Source organism: Arvicanthis niloticus, chromosome 6 (genome assembly GCF_011762505.2).
Source record: "Arvicanthis niloticus isolate mArvNil1 chromosome 6, mArvNil1.pat.X, whole genome shotgun sequence".
Lineage (NCBI taxonomy): Eukaryota > Metazoa > Chordata > Mammalia > Rodentia > Muridae > Arvicanthis > Arvicanthis niloticus.
In genome coordinates, this window is record NC_047663.1 from 91,932,949 (window position 1) to 91,954,817 (window position 21,869).

General features: G+C 49.0%; 1 protein-coding gene across 3 annotated transcripts; it reads left to right on the forward strand.

Annotated features, from left to right (window-relative positions):
• The first annotated feature begins 1,788 nt into the window (after positions 1 to 1,788).
• Positions 1,789 to 21,742, forward strand: Flywch1 (FLYWCH-type zinc finger 1). 3 transcript variants are annotated; one of them, XM_076937251.1, is made up of 9 exons: positions 1,871 to 2,065; positions 9,560 to 9,681; positions 10,345 to 10,685; positions 11,076 to 11,504; positions 12,693 to 13,196; positions 13,354 to 13,617; positions 16,822 to 17,085; positions 17,816 to 18,145; positions 20,690 to 21,742. In XM_076937251.1, the coding sequence occupies exons 3-9, from the start codon at positions 10,454 to 10,456 to the stop codon at positions 20,704 to 20,706; spliced, it is 2,040 nt and encodes a 679-aa protein (XP_076793366.1). In that variant the 5' UTR covers positions 1,871 to 2,065; positions 9,560 to 9,681; positions 10,345 to 10,453; the 3' UTR covers positions 20,707 to 21,742. The 3 variants fall into 3 exon arrangements, with proteins under 3 accessions (XP_034360107.1, XP_076793366.1, XP_076793367.1); XM_034504216.1 differs by lacking the exon at positions 9,560 to 9,681 and having other exon boundaries at positions 1,789 to 2,065; XM_076937252.1 differs by lacking the exon at positions 9,560 to 9,681 and having other exon boundaries at positions 10,379 to 10,685.
• Positions 21,743 to 21,869: the final 127 nt, after the last annotated feature.

Below are 21,869 nucleotides of genomic sequence, written 5' to 3' on the forward strand. Positions count from 1 at the left end.
GGTTGCAGATGTGGCCACCATAATCAGTTTAGTTTGTTTTCAAAGATTGGTCTGTCTGTCTATCTATTTATTTACTTATTAGTTAGTCATTCAAGACAGGTTATTTCATGTGTATTAGCATTAGTCTGCATGTATGTGTCTACATGTACATGCTGGTTCTAGAGGAAGCCAAGCATCAGATCCCCTAACTGAACTTGTCCTCTGCAAGAGTGGCTTAAGTGCTGGGAACTCTAGGGCAGTAGTTCTCAACCTGTGGGTCACAACCTCCTTGACAAATCTCTATCTCCAAAAATATTTGCATTATGGTCTATAACTAGCAATATTACAGCTATGAAGTAGCAATGAAAATAATCCTATGGTTGGGGGTCACCACAGTATGAGGAACTGTATTAAGGGGTCACAGCATCAGGAAGGTTGAGAACCACTGCCTAAGCCATCTTTCCAACACTGTATATTTTTGGAGACAGTCTCTGTAGAGTCAGCTTCCCAGGATTCACTGTGTAGCCCAGGATGGCCTCATTCTCCTGCCTCTGTCTCCACAATGCTGAGGTTACAGGCTTGCCTCTCCACATTTTCTTTTCTTTTCTTTTCTTTTTTTTTAATGTTTCTGAAAAAAACCCTTTACTTTCTCTTTTACTTACTTATTAATCTATAGTGTTGTTTTTAAGACCCAGGGCCTCATATAGACTAGGCTTGCCTTGCATTCACTATGTAGCTGAGGATAGACTTAAATTCCTGATTCTCCTGCTTCCATTTCATTTGTGCCACACACATTCAGCTCCTGGATTTTTTATTTGTTTGTTTGTTTTTGTTTTCGAGACAGGGTTTCTCTGTGTAGCCCTGGCTGTCCTGGAACTCAGTCTGTAGACCAGGCTGGCCTCAAACTCAGAAATCCGCCTGCCTCTGTCTCCCAAGTGCTGGGATTAAAGGCGTGCGCCACCACTGCCCGGCCTGGATTCCTAGTTAAACTTGTGCTCTGTTATTGTCACTATTTCAAATCTCGAATTGTCCTGGATTGGGAGTGGAGGAGAGTTAAGGGCTTCAGAGTGCCGCATAAGAACACTCTTGGGAATTGGAGAGATGGCTCAGTCATTAAGACCATTGGGCTGCTCTTCCAAAGAGCAGGTTTGTTGTCCAGCACCCACATGGTGGTTCACAATGCTCAGCAACTCCAGTTCCAGGGGATCCTAAGCCCTCTTTCTGGCTTCCACAGACACCACATATGCACGCACATGGTGCACAGATGCATATGCAGATAGAACACCTAAATACATAAAATACACTTAAAATATGTCAGAAGTATGTTTTTTAAAAAAAATTAAAAAGAAAGGAAGGAACAAGACAGGGTGATCCCAGTTCCCCAGTGCTGGGGAGGCAGAGGCAGGCTGATCTCTGAGTTCGAGGATAGCCTGGTCTATAGAGAGCATTCCAGGATAGCCAGGGCTACCCAGAGAAACCCTATCTCAAAATAAGTAAGTAAATAAATAAATAAATATAAAAAAATGTAAAAAAGAAAGTTCTGAAGGTCACAGGCTTAAAGAAACATTTAAGCCAACCACTGCAACTTCGTAAGAATGCAGTTAAATCCTATAAAAGGTCCTGTTCTCTCTGTCAATTACGCCGGCATCCTTTTAGTGATGACGCACAGGCTGCATCCCTGCTATAAATTCACCTGTCGCCCCGCCCCCCCCGGATGCAGTAGCGGGACCTTGGGTTGTCCCGCCTTCTTCACGTTAGTAGACCCGCCCCTGATGCTGATTGGCTAGGGTGTCAGGTTGACACTTCGCAGAGAAGACCCGGAGAAGTGGTATCCGCCTCAGGAATGGCTCCGCGCCTCTGTCGCGCATGCTCACTAGTAGTGTCAAGGCTTTCCAAGCCGGTGTCTCACGGGGGCGCGCGCGCGGGCACGGGCTCGCTCCCCAGGGGGTAGTTGGCGGCGGGAGCGGGCGGCGGGGTCGTGGTTCCTAGAGCAGCCCGGGCTGCTAGGCCGGCGCCTCCGTTGGCGGACACTTACACGAAGGACCGGGCGGCTCAGCCGCCGGAGAGGCAGGGCCCGCTGCGGTCGGTGAGGACGGGCCCCTACGGGTGGGAGGGTCGGGCCAGCGGAGCGATGCCTGGTCCGGCATCCCTGGGATCGCGCCCGGTGCTGGGGAGGGGTCCCAGCTCTGCAGCTCGGGCTTGGGGCGCCTCCTTATCGGACATCCACGGTGCGCCTCCTTTCTACTTGATCTCTCCACCAACCCACCCGACCCCTGTACCGATCTTAACACCTCTAAATCCGGGACCACACATTTGCCCATCTTCCTTGGACCGTGTCCACCCAGTGCATGTCCATCCGGCTCTATCCTCCGTCGCGGCCCATCTTTGGCGGCCGCATGTCCCAGTGACCTTGCACTTTTTGCCGGTTGTTACCCCTCCTAGTTCAGACTATAGATTCCCCATTATGGCTTTCAAACTTTGTGACGCATTCTAGACTGAGAAATATGTTTTATGTGTATATTCTGTGCCTGAGGATAGATTCGTGAATCACAAGTTTAAAGGGAGCCGCTTACCAGTCTCAAATGACGCAGATGTATTTGTGCTCTGTTCTAATTCATTCCGTTCCATTCCAAATGACTGACTGACTTGCTAACCCATTGATTCAAGTCCTAGTTTATCTGACAGCTTTAAACCTTCCTTTACTCCTTACTCTACAATCAGATAGCCATTCCAAAGAAAGACCTTTTTTTTTGTTGTTGTTTTGTTTTTTGTTATGGTGGTGGTTTTGTTTTTAACTTCTTTGCTTTCCAGGGTCCTTACCATCGCTGGGGCTTGGTTTAGATTTCGGGTATGATTCACGTCTGTTTATCTCATTGTTCTTCCAAGTGCCACTTACTGGTCTGACTTGTGGGGGAAAAAACAACATATGAAGTAGGGGAGAGCTGATGATACTATGCTCACCTATGCAGATGGTGATGGTTTTAGCTGGGGTGGTGGATGTGAAACTGAATTGTTAAGAAGATAATTTGTCAGCTTGTCAGTCCTCTGGAAGACTTGGAGTGGTCAAAGGTGAAGACCATCAGAGCATCGCCCAGATCTAGCTGGGCTGAAGAGGGGGCAGTGAGGAAAGAAGCCGGTGATGACAGGAAAGCAGATGGAAGATGGTTGTGATTACAACAGGCACATCAGACCATCTAGCCAAGATTCTGATCTAGGATTGGGGAAGTATATCACTTGGTTTCCCGTGTCTCCTGTGGGTTTTCCTTATCGTTCTGAGTGTGTGTATGTGTGTTTGTGTGTGTGCCTCTGTGCATGCATGCAGAAGGCTGTTCATCACTCTCTGCCTTATTTCTGTTTGTTTGTTTGTTTCAAGATGGGGTTTTTCTATGTAGCCCTGATCTGAGGGCCTCAGGTGGACCTAACATTCACAGAGATCCTCCAACCCCTGCCTCCTGAGTGCTGGAATTAAATGTATGTCCCACCATGTCCTGCTGCTGTGTCTGCATTGCTAAATTGCTTCAAAACAGTATCCTCAGTTCACTGTCTCATCCCCCCCCCAACCACCACCAGAAGACACCCAGGAGTATTGGTTCCACAGCAACTTGGGGAGAGAGGTGGTAGTGGGTTTTATTTAGTACATACAGGCCAAAGGTTCCAATAAACATCATACCCTACCCTGCCCATCACAGTGAGATGAGATCAGGTCTAGAATGTCACCTGTCCCTGGAGTGATGCTTGCACACAGACTCCCCGGATATAATGCAAGGAAGCTGAATAATACTGTGTTCAGTCTGTGTTGTAACCACAGGGTTTATTAACCAGGTAAAGTGCTCTGCCTACTCATGACTTGTGGAAGAGGCTGTTAGCAGAGGGGCCATTGAAATCATGTAGAACATTTCTTTCTTTCTTTTTTAAATTTATTTATTTTATGTATGAGAATATGTATAGTTGTCTTCAGACACACCAGAAGAGGGCGTCCGATCCCATTACAGATGGTTGTGAGCCACCATGTGGTTGCTGGGAATTGAACTCAAGACCTCTGGAAGGGTAGTCAGTGCTTTTAATGGCTGAGCCATCTCTCCAGCCCCCAGAACATTTACTTTTTAAAGATTTTAATTGCCGGGCAGTGGTGGCGCACGCCTTTAATCCCAGCACTTGGGAGGCAGAGGCAGGCGGATTTCTGAGTTCGAGACCAGCCTGGTCTACAGAGTGAGTTCCAGGACAGCCCGGGCTACACAGAGAAACCCTGTCTCGAAAAATCAAAAGAAAAAAAAAAAGATTTTAATTAAAAAAATATTTTGAGGCCAAGATCTTGCTATGTTGTTTAAAATGGTCTTGAGATCCTAGACTCAAGTGACCTCCTGCCTCAGCCTCTCTGTAGCAGAGATTATAGGTGTGAACCACTATGCCCAGCTCAGGAGGGTTTTGTTGTTTTGAGTCTTTTTTTGCACTCAGGAAGGTTTTTGTTGTTGTTGTTGTTATTGGTTGGTTGTGGTCTGGTCTCACTGTGTGGCCCAACAGGCCTGGAAGTCCTTGTATAAACCCAGTTAGCCTCTAACAGAGATTCCCCTGCCTCTTTTCCGAATGGCTGGATTAAAGGAATATGCTACCACACCTGTCCTCGGGACTTTTATTTTAAATAAACAACAGGGCCTCCCTTTTCCTTTGCTCAGGACCCTGCTGAGCTTGGGCAACAATTGGACTTGTGAAATGGTTTATGTTTGTGGATGAATCTCACTTGCAGTGTCTCACTCACTACTGGGGGGAGGGGCGTCAGAGGAAGAAGCCAGGAATGGATCTCCCATCTTCTATTTTTGAGACAGACTCTCACACTGAACCTGAAGCTCACAATTTCAGCAAGGTTAGGTGGCAGCAAGTTCCTGAGATCTGCCTGGCTCTGCAACCCAAGTCTGGGGTTACATGTGACCCTATTTTCCATAGGTGCCAGGGAGTTGAACCTGTACAGCATGTACTCTTACCCACTGAGTCATCTCCCTGGTACCGCTCTCCCTACTTTGCAAGTGAGATTATCTAGAAAAGGTTTGGAGCCTGGCCCAGGTCGCCTGTCCAGCAAGGAGCATTAGGTAATATAGTTTATCTCCCACGTAAAGGTAACCGTTGCCTCTGCTGTTAGCTGACAAGAGAGGCATCTGACTTTCAGGATTTTAGTTAGTCATTAGGGGTTGGACCTAGTTATGTCTGAAAAGCACTGGATAATTTCAAATATTGCAGGGCTTCTTGCTGTCCCCTGAGCAGCTGTGACCACCAGCAGGACCACATGTCAGAGCAAGCAAGGGAAGTGCACTAGTCACCCAACTCTGTGACCCGAGTACTGAGGGAGGAGAGGTGGAAAGAATAACCGCAAACTTTAGACTCTGGATGTCCTGTTCACATCAGTCTTACATGGAAATACTCTGCTTTCTTCATAGTCTTGTAATGAGGTAGGTATTACAGAATGAACACATTAAAGCCTAAGTCATCTGGCAAAGGAAATGACATAAGGCTGGGCATGGTGGCACATAGACAGTAAATACAAGGCAGTTTAGTTAGTTTAAAAAAAAGGGGGGGGGGCTGGAGAGATGGCTCAGTAGTTAAGAGCACTGACTGTTCTTCCAGAGGTCCTGAGTTCAGTTTCCAGCAACCACATGGTGGCTCACAACCATCTGTAATGGGGTCTGATGCCCTCTTCTGGTGTGTCCGAAGACACCTGCAGTGTACTCATATAAATTAAAAAAAATAATAATAAATAAAACTGAAATAGGGTTGGAGACACGGCAGAGCTGGTAAAGCTCCTACCATACAAGTATGAGAGGACAGGGTTCGTATCTTAGCGTACACATAAGACCAGATGTGGTGCCAAGCATCTGTAATCCCAGCCCCGTGGTGAGACAGGAGGCAGGAGAAGCTCAGCGTTCTTCATGCACAAGCTAGCTTGGCATCTCCTTCACAGTAGTAGGAAATCTTACCTCAAATGAGGTGAAGGCAAACACTGACACCAAGGTTGTTATTTGACCTCCACATGCACACCGTGATGCACTTGTCTACACTGATATTCAAGCATACATGTATACACTCAAACACACAAAGGTAAACAAAACCCAAACACAGGGTTACATAGAGAATACGCATATCACCATCAACATGAATATCAACATCTTATGCTTTTTATCTGATTGTTATTTTGTATTGTGTTTATGTGATGGGAGAGAGGGTCTGGAAGGATGGGTAGAGGTTGGAAGACAACTCTGAGGTCAATTCTACTTTATGCTTTCTGGGTCAGGCTTGTAGTTAAAGCCTTCATCTGCTGAGCTATCTCACTGGCCCTGATTTCTGTTTGACAAGAAAGATCTGACTATGTAGCCCAGGCTTGCCTCAAACTTCTAATAATCCGTCCTCAGCCTCCCGAGTGAACTCTGTCATCATGACTGGTTTTGTTTGGGTCTGGGGCTTGAGAGTGGACTTACTGCCATCAGGCAGGCATTCTAGGCCTTACTGCCATCAGGCAGGCATTCTAGCACTGCCATCAGGCAGGCATTCTAGCAGCTGAACTCTGTCCCCAAAACATTGGTGTTTTTATTTTTTAAGATTTATTTTATATATAGATGAGCATGCTGTAGCTGTCTTCAGACACACCAGAAGAGGGCATCGGATGATTGTGAGCCACCACGTGGTTGCTGGGAATTGAACTCAAGACCTCTGGAAGGGCAGTCAGTGCCCTCAAGTGCTGAGCCATCTCTCCAGCCCCTCCACTGATGTTTTTAATACAGTTACAGTCTGCACATCACCATGGCTAACTTTGGAACACTTTCGTGACTACAAATAAAAACCTACACCATTTAGCAATGACTTTCCAATCTCCAGATCCCACCAGGCAACTGTTTCAGCCTCTGTGGGCTGGCCCACTCTATTTTTTATATGAACAAATCCTTGAGACTTATTTTTCTTTCTCCCTCTCACCCCCCACCCCAAGAGGGTTTCTCTGTGTAGCACCCTGGCTGTCCTCAAACTGGCTTTGTAGATCAGGTTGTCCTCAAACCCCTAGTGATCCGCCTGCCTCTGCCTCCTGAGTTCTGCAATCGAAGATGTGGGCCATCACTGCCCAGTGACTGATTTTTTTTCTTACTGGCTTCGGTCACCGAAGGCATTAAGGAAGCCAAGCATGGTGTTGCACGCCTTTAATCTCAGCATTGGGGGAGGCAGAGGCAGGAGGATCTCTGAATTTGAGGCTAGCCTGGTTTATATAGGAGTTCCAAGACAGGTTATAAGGAGACCCTGTCTCCAAGAAAAACGGGGCATTGTATTTTGGGGGATGGAGCCAGGGCCTCACCTGGAACAAGTACTCAGACACTAAGCTCAATCCCCCAGCCCCTTCAGAACTGAAATTCCACATCAGGGAGACATAACCAGTTGTTCAGACATCTGTGCTGTAGATGAGTCTGGTTTGCCTGTGATGTGAGAGAAGTTGGTATGACAGGTGGTTCTTGTATGCCTGCGTGGTGAAACACAGCATGAAGCTTACCACTGAAGCAGCTGTTTCATTGGCATATGCACATCATGCAACCCCCATCCCAGTTAAACACTTCCTTCCTGCTCTCCCTCCTCAGCCCTGCTTGGTGCCTTCAGACCCCACTTGGCCTATGTATATGTGTATTTATACTGTTTTTCCTTTTCGTTTTTTCCAGACAGAGTTTCTCTGTGTAGCCCTGGCTGTCCTGGAACTTGCTCTGTAGACCAGGTTGGCCTTGAATTCATAGAGATCCACCTGCCTTTGCCACTCCAGTGCTGGAGTTAAAGGCGTGCACCACCACCCAGCCCTTTGCTTTCCCTTAACCTGTTTTTGTTGTTGTTTGTCCTTTACATGTGAAGGTAGGATTCACTGTTCATGTGTGATGGCACTCTGGACTTTTAGTGTTTGCTAGGGTTAGTCACCATATCTAGTTGCCTATACTGAGTTGCCTACCTGAGTGGAGGGACTTGGGATCATAACACAGGCTGGTACCCTGAGCCCTTTAACGAGTGAAAGTAGGCATAGTCTCTCAAATCTAGGTCTAATCAATTGCAGTGACCAGCCTTTTCATGGGATCTTTCTATTGTATGGGGGCTTCTTTGTATCTTTTGGGATGATAAGTCTTGGAAGCGTGATAAACAGAGGTTTTGTTTAGAGGTTCATATAGCCTGCTCTCAGATTTAGGGTATAGCCCTTCGAGAATATGAGGGTTTCTGTTGTCATGCCAGCCTTGACTGAGGAGAAAGCCACTAGACTGGTGGAGACAGAGGGACCCACAGAATCTGGCTTCTAGTGAGCCATGCTGGGACAGCCATCTGAAAGGCCTCTGTGGAGGTGGAGGTCAGGGAGCCTGGCCCTTTCCTGAGTTTAGAGGCAAAGACACAAGGCGGAATGCAAATGAGTCTTAGATCCTCACCTTCTAAGGGAAGGTTGAAGTCAGTTGATTCCTGGACCTAAACACTGGGAACTGAAGGGTAGTCATCTGGAAGGCAAAGCCTCCAGCTTTTCTGCCACAAAGATATCTAAGAGGTCTTTTTGTAGGTCTTGGGTCCCTAGCATCCCATGAGAGGAGCAAGCATCGGTGTCTGGAACTGGACTGGGTTCCTGATCTGCCACTGTGCTAGGTATAGCCTACGGGCAACACCAGCTGGAAAAGACTATTAGGGACCCAGTGCTCTTTCAGCCTTAGGCCACAGTTGTCCAGTTGGACACCAGAGATGACACCATCTTTAGGAAGCTGATGCAGGCTTCTAGACCAGGATCCATGGGGCAGAAACAGGGGATCAGGAGGCACTGGACCCAGAGAACCTGTGGGTCCCAGTAAAGAAGCTAAAAGTAGGTCTGGAGTGATGCTCAGTGGAACTAAGAACTCACTGCTCCTGCAGAGGATCCAGGGTCTGACAGCTTCTTCCGACCTCTGCAGGCATAAGGTACACATATATACACACACATGTACAATGCATACATAACGGCTGGAGATGACTTGGTGGTTGAGAATGTTGAAATGCTTTCAGAATACAGACATTTGATTCCCCACACCCAAATCAGTGGTTCACAAGCACCTATAACTAGAGTTAAAGGGAACCTGATCACACACACACACACACACACACACACACACACACACAATCTAAATCTTCTGGGCATAGTGGCATAGTCTTTAATTCCAATACTAGGGAGATAGAGGCAGGTTGATCTTGAGTTCAAGGCCAGCCTGATCTGCATAGCTCCATGACAACCAGAAATACATAATGAGACCTGTCTCAAAAACAAAACAAACCAATAATTAATAAAAATAAGTCTTTAATTTTTCTTTTAAACAGGGTATCACTATGTAGTCTTGGCTAGCCTGGAACTCAGATTTGAATGCCTTTGCTTCATGAGTGTTGGAATTAATCATGTGTACCACTAAGACAGTTTTTTGTTGTTGTTGTTGTTGTTTGGTTGGTTGGTTGGTTTTTGATGTTAGAGAATCTAAAATCTAAAAATGTTCGGAGTGCTACAGTCTTATTTAATGGCTCTTATCAAAAGGTGAGACACCTTGCTAAACTTCATATTACTTAATTGTTTCAGAGATACAGGAAGGTCAGCCCACCTTGGGCTGCGACTCCAGATCTAACCATCTCTGTCCAGACTGGAGACCTGGAACCTTGCCCCTGACCAGCCAGGAAAGCACCAAGAACAGCAATTGCAAGGTCACTTGGGCTGAGCTGAGGCCTCAGAGTAGGTCAGAGGATAATCTGTGTGAACCCAGAGGGTCACATTTACCTGGGGCTAGACTTCAGCCATTTGACATGCAAAGTACCAGTACTCACTGGCCTGGGTTCTTAGAGGCAGGTGCCCAGCATTGAGGTAAAGGGCACAAAGCCAATGACAGCCCAGACAGGCTGAGCAGGCCTGGTGGGGTGTCGGCCTCTTGATTCTCAGGCATGTCAGGTCTCAGTACCTCTCTCCTTACTTATCCTATTATTCACCTTGCAATACTGTTGCTGGACAGGGTCTGTACTGGACATTGATGAGGCTTCTAAGGGAGAAACTCAGTCACTTGGTTTGTTAGCAGCAGCCCTGGAGAGGCACTTACTGTGCAGTAAGTTTACTAATGTACAGGGAGGTTTAGATGGGGCTGTCAGGAAAGGTACTGATAGTACATTGGCCCAGGGCTCCTGCTTATATTAGGTACTATATTATATTATATTATATTATATTATACTACATTATACTATATTATAGGAAACTGCAGCCTCTCAATCCCAGGGCACCAGGCAAGTTCCATATCCCCGAGCTCCATCCCTGGTCCATTTGTTAGAGCCCCAGTCCCCAGAGGCCTCCTCCACCGACTGCCTTGGTTCTTGTCTTAGGACGGAGGCTCTGAGCGCCCACATTCTGTCCTAGGAGGAGGAAGAGGAAAAGAGACCCATCTGCCAGTGGGCTGAAGGTGGCCTTGAGGGCCATGCTCTCGGTCTCAGGATGCCCCTGCCCGAGCCCAGTGAACAGGAATGTGAGAGCGTGCAAGCTGGCCAGGAGCCTCAAGAGTCCTCCAATCTGGTCCCAGCCAGGGATAAAGAAAAACCCAAAGCGACAGATGTCTTGTCCCAGGAGACGTCTGGCACTGCCACCCTACCTAACAATACCCTCCAGGTCGCACCGGCCAAGAAGCAGGGACGGATAATTCACCGGAAACGTAGCAGGGTAGATGCAGGTGAGATTCCTGAGCCCTGCCATCCTGGCTCTGCCAAATCTGTTGATGTGCATACCCATTCCCATCCAGATCCAAGGGTGACTTTGGATACCCCACTCTTCCTTCCAGTTGAGCCTCTTAGACTCTAACTCTAGGCACATTCAGTGCCCTGCCACTAGGCCCCTTCCCCTGGGTTCATGAGAACTGCAGCTATGCGCAGAATTCTCTAAACTCCTTAAATCCCTTCCCTGCCACAAAAGCTTCTTTTAGAACCTGGGCTTGCCTGGCTGCTAGGAGCCCAATAAAGCATTCTGCCCACAGGACCCTAGCCTATTCCAAGACCCATTCCCCAGGGCCCCTGACCTTGAGCCTTGCTCTAGAGAAGCTAATCCAGACTTTTTATGTCCCCAGTTCCCCCCCAGCCCCTGGAGTTCCGGAAGACCCCATTTGGGAGCCGCCTTCTAGTGCACAAGTCATTCCTGTACAAGCAAGAGAAGGCTGTAGGGGACAAGGTGTACTGGAAATGCCGCCAGCACTCAGAGCTAGGCTGCCGGGGACGGGCCATCACCCGTGGCTTTCGAGTCACAGAGATGCGGGACCACTGTCACCCACCTGAGAAGGAGGGCCTGGAAAGGAAAAGACGCAAGAAGAAAAAGCTGCCCAGCTCAGAACTGCCTGAAGGCGCCGAAGGACAGGAAGATGGGGTGAGCCTATGGCTGTACCCTGTGGAGCCGGAGCCCGCCCCTCAGCCCAGCTCTGAAACCCCAGAGGAGGAACAGGGGTACCGATCCCTGGCACTGCAGAGCCTACCTCCCAAGAAGCGCCCCACACCAGGAGTGGGTGAGTACATGGCCTCCCCTCACTTGGGTAGGAAAGGACCCTCAGCTCCTTCATGCCCAAAGAAAAATGTGGGGTTTCAAATGGGTTCTCAAAATGTGCTCAAAGTCAAAAATATAAATGCATCCATGTCACTGTTAGTCCGTAGGTCAGACAACTCTGGTCTGGGAATCCCAGGGCCTTTCAAGTTTTTCCTTTGTAGCCAGAGTCTGTTATGGGGCCCAGAAATCTACAGACCAATAGGCAGGCTTTGTGATTCTGGAATAAAGTTTGGGCAGGGTTTCCAGGAGCAAGGTTTGGCTTTCAGTCCCAGGTTCAAATCCCAGCCCTACAGATAAAGGGCTGTAGCTTCAGAATTCACATGAAGTCTGTGTTCTCTGGAGTTTGTGCCTGAAGCAGGTTGTGGCAACTTGGACTATTGAAGAGCCTGCGCCTGCGGGTTGATAATAATTGTGTCACATTCTGCCCTGCATAGCTAGGTGAGAGGCGCCATGTATATGCTCATAGAGTAGACAGGTGTGGCTTCCAGGGGGCTCAGTGTCTCCTGACCACAAGGATCTGAGGGTCTGAGTGGCTGCAGTGGTAGGAGAGAAGCTTCTTTTCTTTTCTTTTTTCTTTCTCTCGAGACAGGGTAGTCCTGGCTATCCTGGGACTCACTCTGTAGACCAGGCTGACCTCGAACTCAGAAATCCGCCTGCCTCTGCCTCCCAAATGCTGGGATTAAAGGCGTGCGCCACCACCGCCCGGCGGAAGCTTCTTTTCCTATGCTTCTGTTAAGATGATTTGAAGGTGTGCCTGCATTCAGAAGGAGGGCCTAGGGATATTGCTTGGTGATAGGGCACTTGCCTGGCATGCTGGAAGCCTTAGGCCTAATTCTATACACTGTAAAACATAAAACTAGACAAAAATTTTAGACAAAGCCTAGAAAAATAGGGACAAGAGTGACCCTGAACATAATCTGCTGAATCAGAGCCCTGCTTGGCCCCTCCCATTGTGGTGTGAACTGTGAACTGAGTCTCATTGACTTGGAGAAGGAACCCTTCCTTGGGTAGCTTGGTGGGAACGGACTGGGCTTCACACATGCCCGGCTTAGGGAAATATGCCAACATTTGGGAGAAAGTACATGGCAGTTCCTCCTGAGACCCCAGATCTTGCCCTCAGTGTGGTGACTTTTCTGGGTCCTTCCTGCAGTACGGTATCGGCCTCTTGAGTTCCTGAAGACATGCTATGGGGGTACCTTCCTGGTGCACCAGTCCTTCCTCTACAAGCGGGAGAAAACTGTAGGAAGCAAGGTGTACTGGACCTGCCGGGAACATGCAGTCCATGGCTGCCGTAGCCGAGCCATCACGCAGGGCCAGCGCGTGACCGTGATGCGCAGCCATTGCCACTCACCTGACATGGAAGGCTTGCAGGCCCGGCGGCAGCAGGAGAAGACCATAAAGAAGATACAGGCAAGGCGAATTGGGGCTGGGGACTTGGAGGATTGCGATGACATCGAGGACTCACTGCTGCAAGGGGTGGACAGCCTGTTCTACCGCAGAGGGCAGGGCACACTGACTCTCAGCAGGTCCAAGTCCAAGTCCAAGTCCAGGTCCAAGTCCAAGTCCAAGTCCAGGTCCAGGTCCAGAAAGCGAGCAAAGAAGCAGCAGGAACCCTTGCAGGAATCCCCCGAGGAGGACCAGGATGTGGAGCCTGGTGAGTCTTATGTTTAGGGGCTTGCTGGCCAGAGTTGGTTGCCTCAGTTTGGGAGGGGGGAGGCCAGCCTTCTCAACCTATCTCTCCTTCACCCTCCACGCTTTGTTAATGTACGTCCTCTGCTCCCATCCCTAACTGCCTGTCCTATCCCCTGCAGGAGGCCCAGAGTTCATAAAGACCCCTCTGGGGGGCAACTTCCTGGTGTATGAGTCCTTCCTCTACAGACGGGAGAAAGTAGCTGGTGAGAAGGTGTACTGGACTTGCCGGGACCAGGCACGCATGAGCTGCCGCAGCCGTGCCATTACCCAGGGCAGGCAGGTGACTGTGATGCGGGGCCACTGTCATCCACCTGACCTGTTAGGATTGGAGACTCTGAGGCAGCGGGAGAAACGCCCAGGCCCCGCTCAGTGGGATGGCCCAGGTACCTGGGGAAAACCTACAGCTTTTTCTTCTGTTATACATGTCCTGTCCTTCTTTCTGTAACTATTCTGGAAGTCATGGTCCTCTCTTCTGTACTTCTCCCGCCGCTTGTTCCCCAAATTCAGTCCATCTGGGTGTGGCTCTCCTAGGCCCCTCCTCACTTGCCTACGTAGGCTTCCAGACTGAACCCTGATTGACCTAATTTCCCATCCTCTGACACTTTAGGAGTTATCAGTAGGGGCTGCCAAGTGTGGAAGGCCAGGTCCTCATTCCTACAGTGTGAACAGAGGCTACAGGTCAGTGCCACGGTCTAGGAGCTGAGGGAGCTGAGCCTGTCTCCAGCTTGGTCTGTTGGACACCTGCATGCCAGAGTCCTAGCTCTGTCCACTCAGCTGTCCAGCAGAGCCTGGTGTCCTCCGGCAGAAAGTGACTGTAGCCTTCACAGCAGGCCAGCACGCAGCTCCTCAGCCTGCGCTCTCTCGCCAGGCTTCCAGGCCTGGAGTGTTTAGAGTCCTGAGTTACTTCCTGGACGTACTGCAAATATCAGGAGTGTCATCTTCCTTACTTCCTTTTTGTTCCATTTCTATGATATAGGGAGATTATACAGGGCGTGGCAGGGCCTGGCCTGGCCCTGGCTCCCAGCCCGTACATTCTACTCTCTGCAGCTCTACCATTATTAATCTATTTAATCCATTTTTCAATTTCCTTTTTACCTGCTGACTTACAACCAGAGGAAGTGATTTAGCCTTGCTATATTTTTTTTAATAGGTTTTTGACTTTTTGTTTATTTTTTGGTTGTTGTTTTGTTGTTGTTGTTGGTGGTGGTGGTGGTGGTATTTTTAGATTTATTTATTATATATACAGTGTTCTGCCTGCACGTATCCCTGCAGGCCAGAAGAGGGCACCAGATCTCATTATAGATGGTTGTGAGCCACCATGTTGTTGTTGGGAATTGAACTCTGGAGAAGCAGCCAGTGCTCTTAATCTCTGAGTCATCTCTCCAGCCCTTTGTTTTGTATTTTGAACCAGGGTCTCAACTATGTAGTCCTGAGTGGCCTCCCACTCACAGATATCTGCTTGCCCATGTGTGTGCACGCACATGCATATGTACATGCACACTAGGGCATGCATGTACTGGTTTAAGGATAACATGTAGGCGTCAGTTCTTCCTTCTCTCTGGGGAGTGAACTGACAGGCTTGAGCAGGTGTTGTTATTTTCTGAACTCTCAGTATCATAGCTGCCATTTGTTCTTCCCAAGCTCTGCCCTGCTGAGCTGGAGCTCCCTGCTCATCCCTGCGCCCCCCCCCCCCCCCCCCCCCCCCCCGCCCATGTGCTCCCTCCACTGTCTCGCAGCTGCTGTGTATGCCCCTTCTAGGAGCCCATCGCTGCCTCCATCCCTCTCTGTGGTCGTGCATCACACCAACAGGCAGCTCCAAAGCTTGCTGGACCCTGCTACTGCCTTGCCTGGCGATGACACCAGGCCTGGTTGTCACCTGGATTTTCTTGGCCAGATGCCCTGGCTCTGGGATTTTATTTATTTATTTTGGTCTCCTTCTCTCTTTTGGTTTGGGAGGTCCTTGAGCCACTCATCTTGGAGAAGCCATTGAAGACCCTGCTCATTTGAAGCTGTTAGTAATTTCTCTGCACACTTGCAGCGTGGCTGTGTGAGAGTGCCAGGCGACCCCTGCTACATCCTTAATGTTTCACTGTTCACTGCCTCTGCCTCTTCTGCTGGTGTGCTGCACCATTTTTATTTCCTGAAACCTATTTTTTCTTTTATGTCCATGTATATAGCTGTTGTGTATGTATGTATGTATGTATGTATGTATGTATGTATGTATGTGTATGTACCATCTGTGTGTCTGGTGTCCACAGAGTCTGTGCCTGGTACCTGAGGAGGCCAGAAGAGGGCATCAGATCCCCTTGAACTGGAGTTACAGATAGTTGTGAGTGTTAGTGCTGGGAACTGAACCCAGGTCCTCCAGAAGAGCAGCCTGTGCTCTTACCTGCTTAATTTCCGTCTCTCCAACCCCCTCCTGACAAGCACTCTAATTTCAAATGGCTTCTCCACTGTGGGAGGAGGTGGACCATTCCCCACAGCCCTTCCTTCCTGGCCTTCTTCCCCACCTTTCCAGGAGCTCCAGAGTCAGATGCTTCTATTCAAGCCCTCAGACTCTCGGGGCTGTCCCCAGCTCTGTCATCTAGTGACTCCCAGTCTGTCACTGTCTTCCATGTCTCCATACTTAATGGGTTTAACTGCTCACCTAATGCAAAGTCCCAAAGTCCACATTCCGCCAACAAGCAGCATGGTCATGACTGTCAGTGCAGTACCTGAGTCTATGGTACCAACTTCTGCCTTAGTCAGTGTTCTGCTGCTGTGAACAGATGCCATGACCACAGCAACTCTTATAAAAGAAAGCATTTAATTGGGGCTGGCTTACAGTTTCAGAGATTAAGTTCATTTTTGTCCTGGCTAGAAACATGGGGCTGCACAGGCAGACATGGTGCTGGAGAAGTAGTTCACAGTTCTACATTTAGATCCACAGGCAACAGGAAAGAGAGAGACACTGGGCCTAAATCCCACCCCACAAGGCCACACCCCCAATCCTTTCCAAACATTCAAGTCTATGAGCCTTTGAGAGCCATTTTCATTAAAACCACCACAGCAGCCCTTGTGCCTGGTCAAAGTAAGGACATGAGAGGCAGGGGTAAGAGTGTCCTGTGGGCAAGGCCAGGCTGTCCGTCAGGTTCCTCCTACCGCCACAGCTCAAGCCTAAGCCCAGCCTAAACACACACACTCACTCTCCTTGAGTCATGAGACTCAAAACTCCACTCTTCAGCTCTGAGCTGCTTTGACTTCAACTCACCCTTGAGGCTATGGAGTCCTGCGCCTGCTGGTCTGGAGGGCACCTGGTACAAAAGAGGAAACAAACACCCCCAACTCCTTCCTCAATTATTGGCATAGAGAACTCCACCCTCAGGGCCTGGCCTGGTCAGTCTCCAGCCTCAGAACAAGCAGACCCTGGTCCCTGAGGGCACTGTGGGGTTTGAAGTCACCATGAGCTGGGAGAAGGCATGAAGTAGGTGGTAGGGTCTCTCCAAGGTATATGGTGTTCTTGGCTGTGAAGAATGGGAATGTTCCCCACCCAAAGCCAGGGTCAGCTCCCGTGTCCCTTCCCTGAGTCTGCTTTTGTTTTTTTACAGAAGGGCCTGAGTTCCTAAAGACCCCTCTGGGGGGCAGCTTCCTGGTATATGAGTCCTTCCTCTACAGGCGGGAGAAAGCTACCGGAGATAAGGTGTACTGGACTTGCCGGGACCAGACACGCATGGGCTGCCGCAGCCGCGCTATCACACAGGGCCAGCGGGTGATGGTCATGCGCAGACACTGCCACCCACCAGACATGGGTGGCCTGGAAGCTCTTCGGCAGAGGGAGAACTTCCCTAACCTGACCCACTGGGAGGGCCCAGGTATGTGAAGGGAGCGTGGCTTCTCAATGTCCCGCAGCACCCCAGCCCCTTCCTAAGATCTGTGCTTAAGGTGAGATTGATTGCTGTTGCTGAGAGACACTAGCTCTAGAAAAAGTGGGGACGGTGGGCCAGGGGTGCTGTGGCTGTCAGTCACCAGAAGTGCACAGACACATGACTGAGCAGTATGACTGAGCCCTAGAGACTTCCCCGCTCTGTCTGGACCTCTCTTCTTTTTCCTGTCTTCTCCCTGGTTCTGTTCTGCTCTTGCCTATTTTCACGTGCTCTCTCTGGCCACACCCCCAGCATCTCATGGTCTTTGACTTCAGCTTCATAACAACTTTGAGAATGGCTTTGTGGCCAGTTGATGGACAGGAGAATGACAGGCTCCCAGAACAAATACCAGATGAACCTCTGGTTGTTCAGCAAGGCCCCACCTCTATCTAGGAGACCCCCAGCAAGCATAGAGTTTATGGTCCGGTGAGGCTTCCAGCAGAGCTCCAAGGATAGCCCAGGCTGCTCTGGAGCTCTGGAAAGAAAAGCAAGTACATACTAGAGAGTGTCAGGACCATGTCTGAGCATTAGTCCCCAGAGCCCTGAGGGGCAGGCAAAGGGATGGGAGCAGGGACCAAAGTGAATCCTCTTGGGATTAGAATGGGCAGAGAGAGGCCCTGTCTCCTGCCGCCAAGGGCCAGGGCTTCAGTGCTCCCCTCACAGTGACTCTGCCTTACAGAGCCCCAGCAGCCACTGGAGTTCCTGCGGACATCCCTTGGAGGCCGCTTCTTGGTGTATGAGTCCTTCTTGTACAGGAAGGAGAAGGCCGCTGGTGAGAAGGTGTACTGGATGTGTCGAGATCAGGCTCGGCTGGGCTGCCGCAGCCGCGCCATCACTCAGGGCCGACGGGTCATGGTGATGCGGAGCCACTGCCACCCACCTGACCTGGCTGGCCTAGAGGCCCTGCGGCAACGGGAGAAGGCCCCGAGGCAGCGGGAGAAGGCCCCAAGGCAGCGGGAGAAGGCCCCCAGTGCAGCTAAGAAGAAAAAGAAGAAGAAGAAGAAGAAAGGTATACACTGAGTGACCAGGGGCTTTTGCCTAACTTCTGCACTTTCAGAACCTTTGCCTCTCATTTCTCCTGGTCACTTCCTGTTGACATGAAGCTATGCTGACCTCTTCCTGGGCCTTCACCCAGCTCTCTTGCCAAACCGATCTTCCTCTTTCACTGAGACAGCTCAATATTTTAGAGGTTGTTGTCTCCTGAAAAAGCTGATGAAAAATATAGACTACCGCAGAAGAATGCAAAGAATGTTGTGTGTTCAAATACAGGTACCACATACATAAAGTTTGTAAATAATTTTATTTCATTGAAAATTGGTTTGCACCAAGTGATGGTGACTCATGCCATTAATCCCAGCACTCGGGAGGCAGAGGCAGGCAGATGTCTGAGTTCAAGGCCAGCCTGGTCTACAGAGCGAGTTCTAGGATAGCGAAGGCTATACAGAGAAACCCTGTCTTGAAAAAAAAAAAAAAACTAAAAAGAAAGAGAAAAAGATTAGTTTACTTTATAAACAAATATGTTGTTATTTTGATATAGTGTTTTTCATATATGTAACCCAATCTGACATTAAACTCACAATAGATCTTAAAACAATCTTTCTTTCTTTTTTTTTTTCTTGAGACAAGGTTTCTCAACCTAGCCTTGGCTTTCCTGAAACCCAGTCTATAGACCTCTGCCTTCTGAATGCTGGGATTAAAGGTGTACATCACCACTGCCTGGCTATGTATATGTCTATATCTATATCTATATCTATATCTATATATTTTTAAAGGCCTACTTTTATTCTATGAGTATTTGCTTACATATATGTGTATGTACCATATATGTACCTGGTACCTATGGAGTCCAGAAGAGGGAGTTGGATCCCCCAGAATTTAAGTTACAGAAGGTTGTTAGCTGCCACGTGGGTGCTGAATATTAAACCCTGGTCCTTTGCAAGAGCAGCCAGTGCTTTTAGCCACTGAGCCATCTCTCCAGCCCCCTTAGGACATTCTTGAATTCTGATTCACAAGTGCTAGGATTACAAGTGTTCTTACCCATGTGGCCTGGATTCAGTTCCTGGTCAAGGAAGCATTTATTGGGGATGAAGAGATGGCTCAGGGGTTAAGAACACTTGCTGCTCTTGCAGAGGACCCAGATTTGCTTCCCAGCACCCACGTGATGATAGCTTACAACTGGCTGTAACCCCAGCTCAGGGGCTTTAACAGCCTCTTCTGGGAGACAAACATGTGCTATGCAGACAAAATACCTCCACACATAAAATAAAAATAAACATTTTTTTTTAATGAGAGGGAAGAAAGGGGAGGTATTGGCATATAGAATAAAAAAAAGAATCCTGGGGCTGGAGAGATGGCACAGTGGCTCAGAGAACTTGCCGCTCTAACAGAGGATTCAGGTTAGGATCCCAGCACCCATGCATGGACCCACAAGCATCTGTAACTTCACTTGTAGGGGACCCATTATCCTCTTCAGACCTCGGAGGGCACACATGGCATATAGATACACACATATTATACATAAATAAAATTTAAACTAAAATAGTAAGCTAGGCATAGTGGCATATGCTTTTAATCCCATAAAAATTAATTACCACAGAGGGAAAGGCAGGCAGATTTCTATGAGTTCAAGGCCAGCCTGGTCTTCATAGAAAGACCTTGTCTCAATAAATAAATAAAATAATGAATAAAACAGCCATAGGCTATTACAGATAATATTTATTATATGAAAACAACATCAGTGGTTTATTTAATGAATTACTCGGGAGGAACTGGAAGTACGTCTCAGTGGTAGAACACCTGCCTAGGATGTAGAACCCTTGCATTTAATGCCCAGAACCACAAAACTACTCCAAGAGTGATCAAAGTTACAAAAACCGATTTAAGAAGGGATTGGAAGAGGAATCATCTTGGGAGTGGTTCCTCCCGTAAATTGACGGTGGTCCTGGTGATGTTGTTCCTCAGTTTCGTGCTGAGTCAGAGTTACTCCACCCAGCTACTCTCATCACTTTGACCCCACAAGCTGTTTAGGGGTGATTTGTGACCGTATAGTAGATAGACTGAGACAGTCACCTGCAGGGCTGCTGCCTCTCAGCACAGCCTCCAGGCACAGTAAACTGATTTCATCTTTGTGGAGGAAAAGAATTCAAGAATGCCTGCAGACCTAGTACCACAGAGGCCAAGACAGGAAGCCCTCCCTGGGCCAGCCTCACGCTCAGTTCCAAGCCTGCCTCAGCTGTATAGTGAGATACAGCCAGCAAACAAACACAAATGACAAACTCCAAAATAACTCACACGTAGACCATAAATATACCTTTAGTCTGTTTATTTTTTGATACAGGGTTTCTCTGTATAGCTCTGGCTGTCTTAGAACTCACAAGGTAGACCAGGCTGGCCATAAACACACAGAGATCCACCTGCCTCCGCCTCCGCCTCCGCCTCCGCCTCCGCCTCCGCTTCCTCTGCCTCTGCCTCTTGAGTGCTGCGATTAAAGGCTTGCACCACCATGCCAGGCTTAAATAAACCTTTGTAATGATGCGCATTTCTCTGTCATCAGGAAAAGCAAAGAGCTAAAGCTGAGCAGCCAGTCTTGCTGAAGTGAGTCTTCTCTGGAGCAACAGAGGAGCGGCTGGCACCCCAGATGCTTTCCGTCCACGCAGACATTTCCCATCATTCAGATGCGCTTGATGACAACTCTTTTCACTCTTCCAAAGCACCTAGGACCGGCACATTTCCTCAGAGGTCTCCCAAGAGGAGCGCTTGGACTTTGGGTGGTATCCAAGCCAGATGGGTGGCCTGTCCCATGCTGCTCTCACCGTTATGACCTTAGACGGCTGTGGAGAAGTGTCTGGACTGATATACCTCTGCCCCGCTCTGCTGTCCAGGCCTCAGCACCATCTGCTTTCGGAGCATGCTGCCTTGCAGGGAGCTTTCCAGTGGGGTGTGACCCTGTGTGAGCCCCATGAAGTTCAGCCAAATGAAGTCATTCTAAGCCAGGATGTGTATGGGAACTTCCTGCCACCCTCTGAAGACAGTGCAAGTCACAGCAGGGTTTTGTTTGTTGCATCTTTTAGGGACAGGGGTGAGGTCTTTAGTCACTTGCTGCTTGCTAAGGCACATCCAGCCCTGACCATGGCAGACAGGCCGGGCTAAAGGCTTCGCTGTACCTTCCTGGCAGACTTTGCACCCTGCATTTTTTCCCAACTTAAACCTATGTCCACAGTTCTTGGGAGCCAGCCCAGAGGTCAGGAGGAGGTGACACCAGGTGGACATGCTCTAGTGGCAGTGGCACCACCGAGAATTGCCCACCTGGTGTCACATGATCCACAAGGTCAGTTAGATGGCATCAGGGCCGCCTCCTGTAGAAGAGTTTAGCAGAACTAAGGAGCCACGCCAGCTGTGACACTCTAATGTCCCCGGGAACTGCAGAATTACCTGCGTGCTGCACCCAGGCCAGAGCTTTCCTCACCCTGTCACAGAGCTGCATGCTCTTCTCCCTTAGCAAGCAAGCCATGGAGAAGCCACCCCTGTGGGATGGTAATGGCCTGGTGCCTACCACTGGCTTCCGCTCATCTGCTTCCCTCAATAAACCCTGTGTAGCCTCATGGTACAGCGCTGCTGTGTGTCAGTAATAGTCTGCGCTGCCACAAACCACACACCACCTCTGCCAGATGCTGGGGACGACATGGGTTTGGTTAATAACTCCTGGGCAATGGTGTTGGCTTGGCCTAGATCAA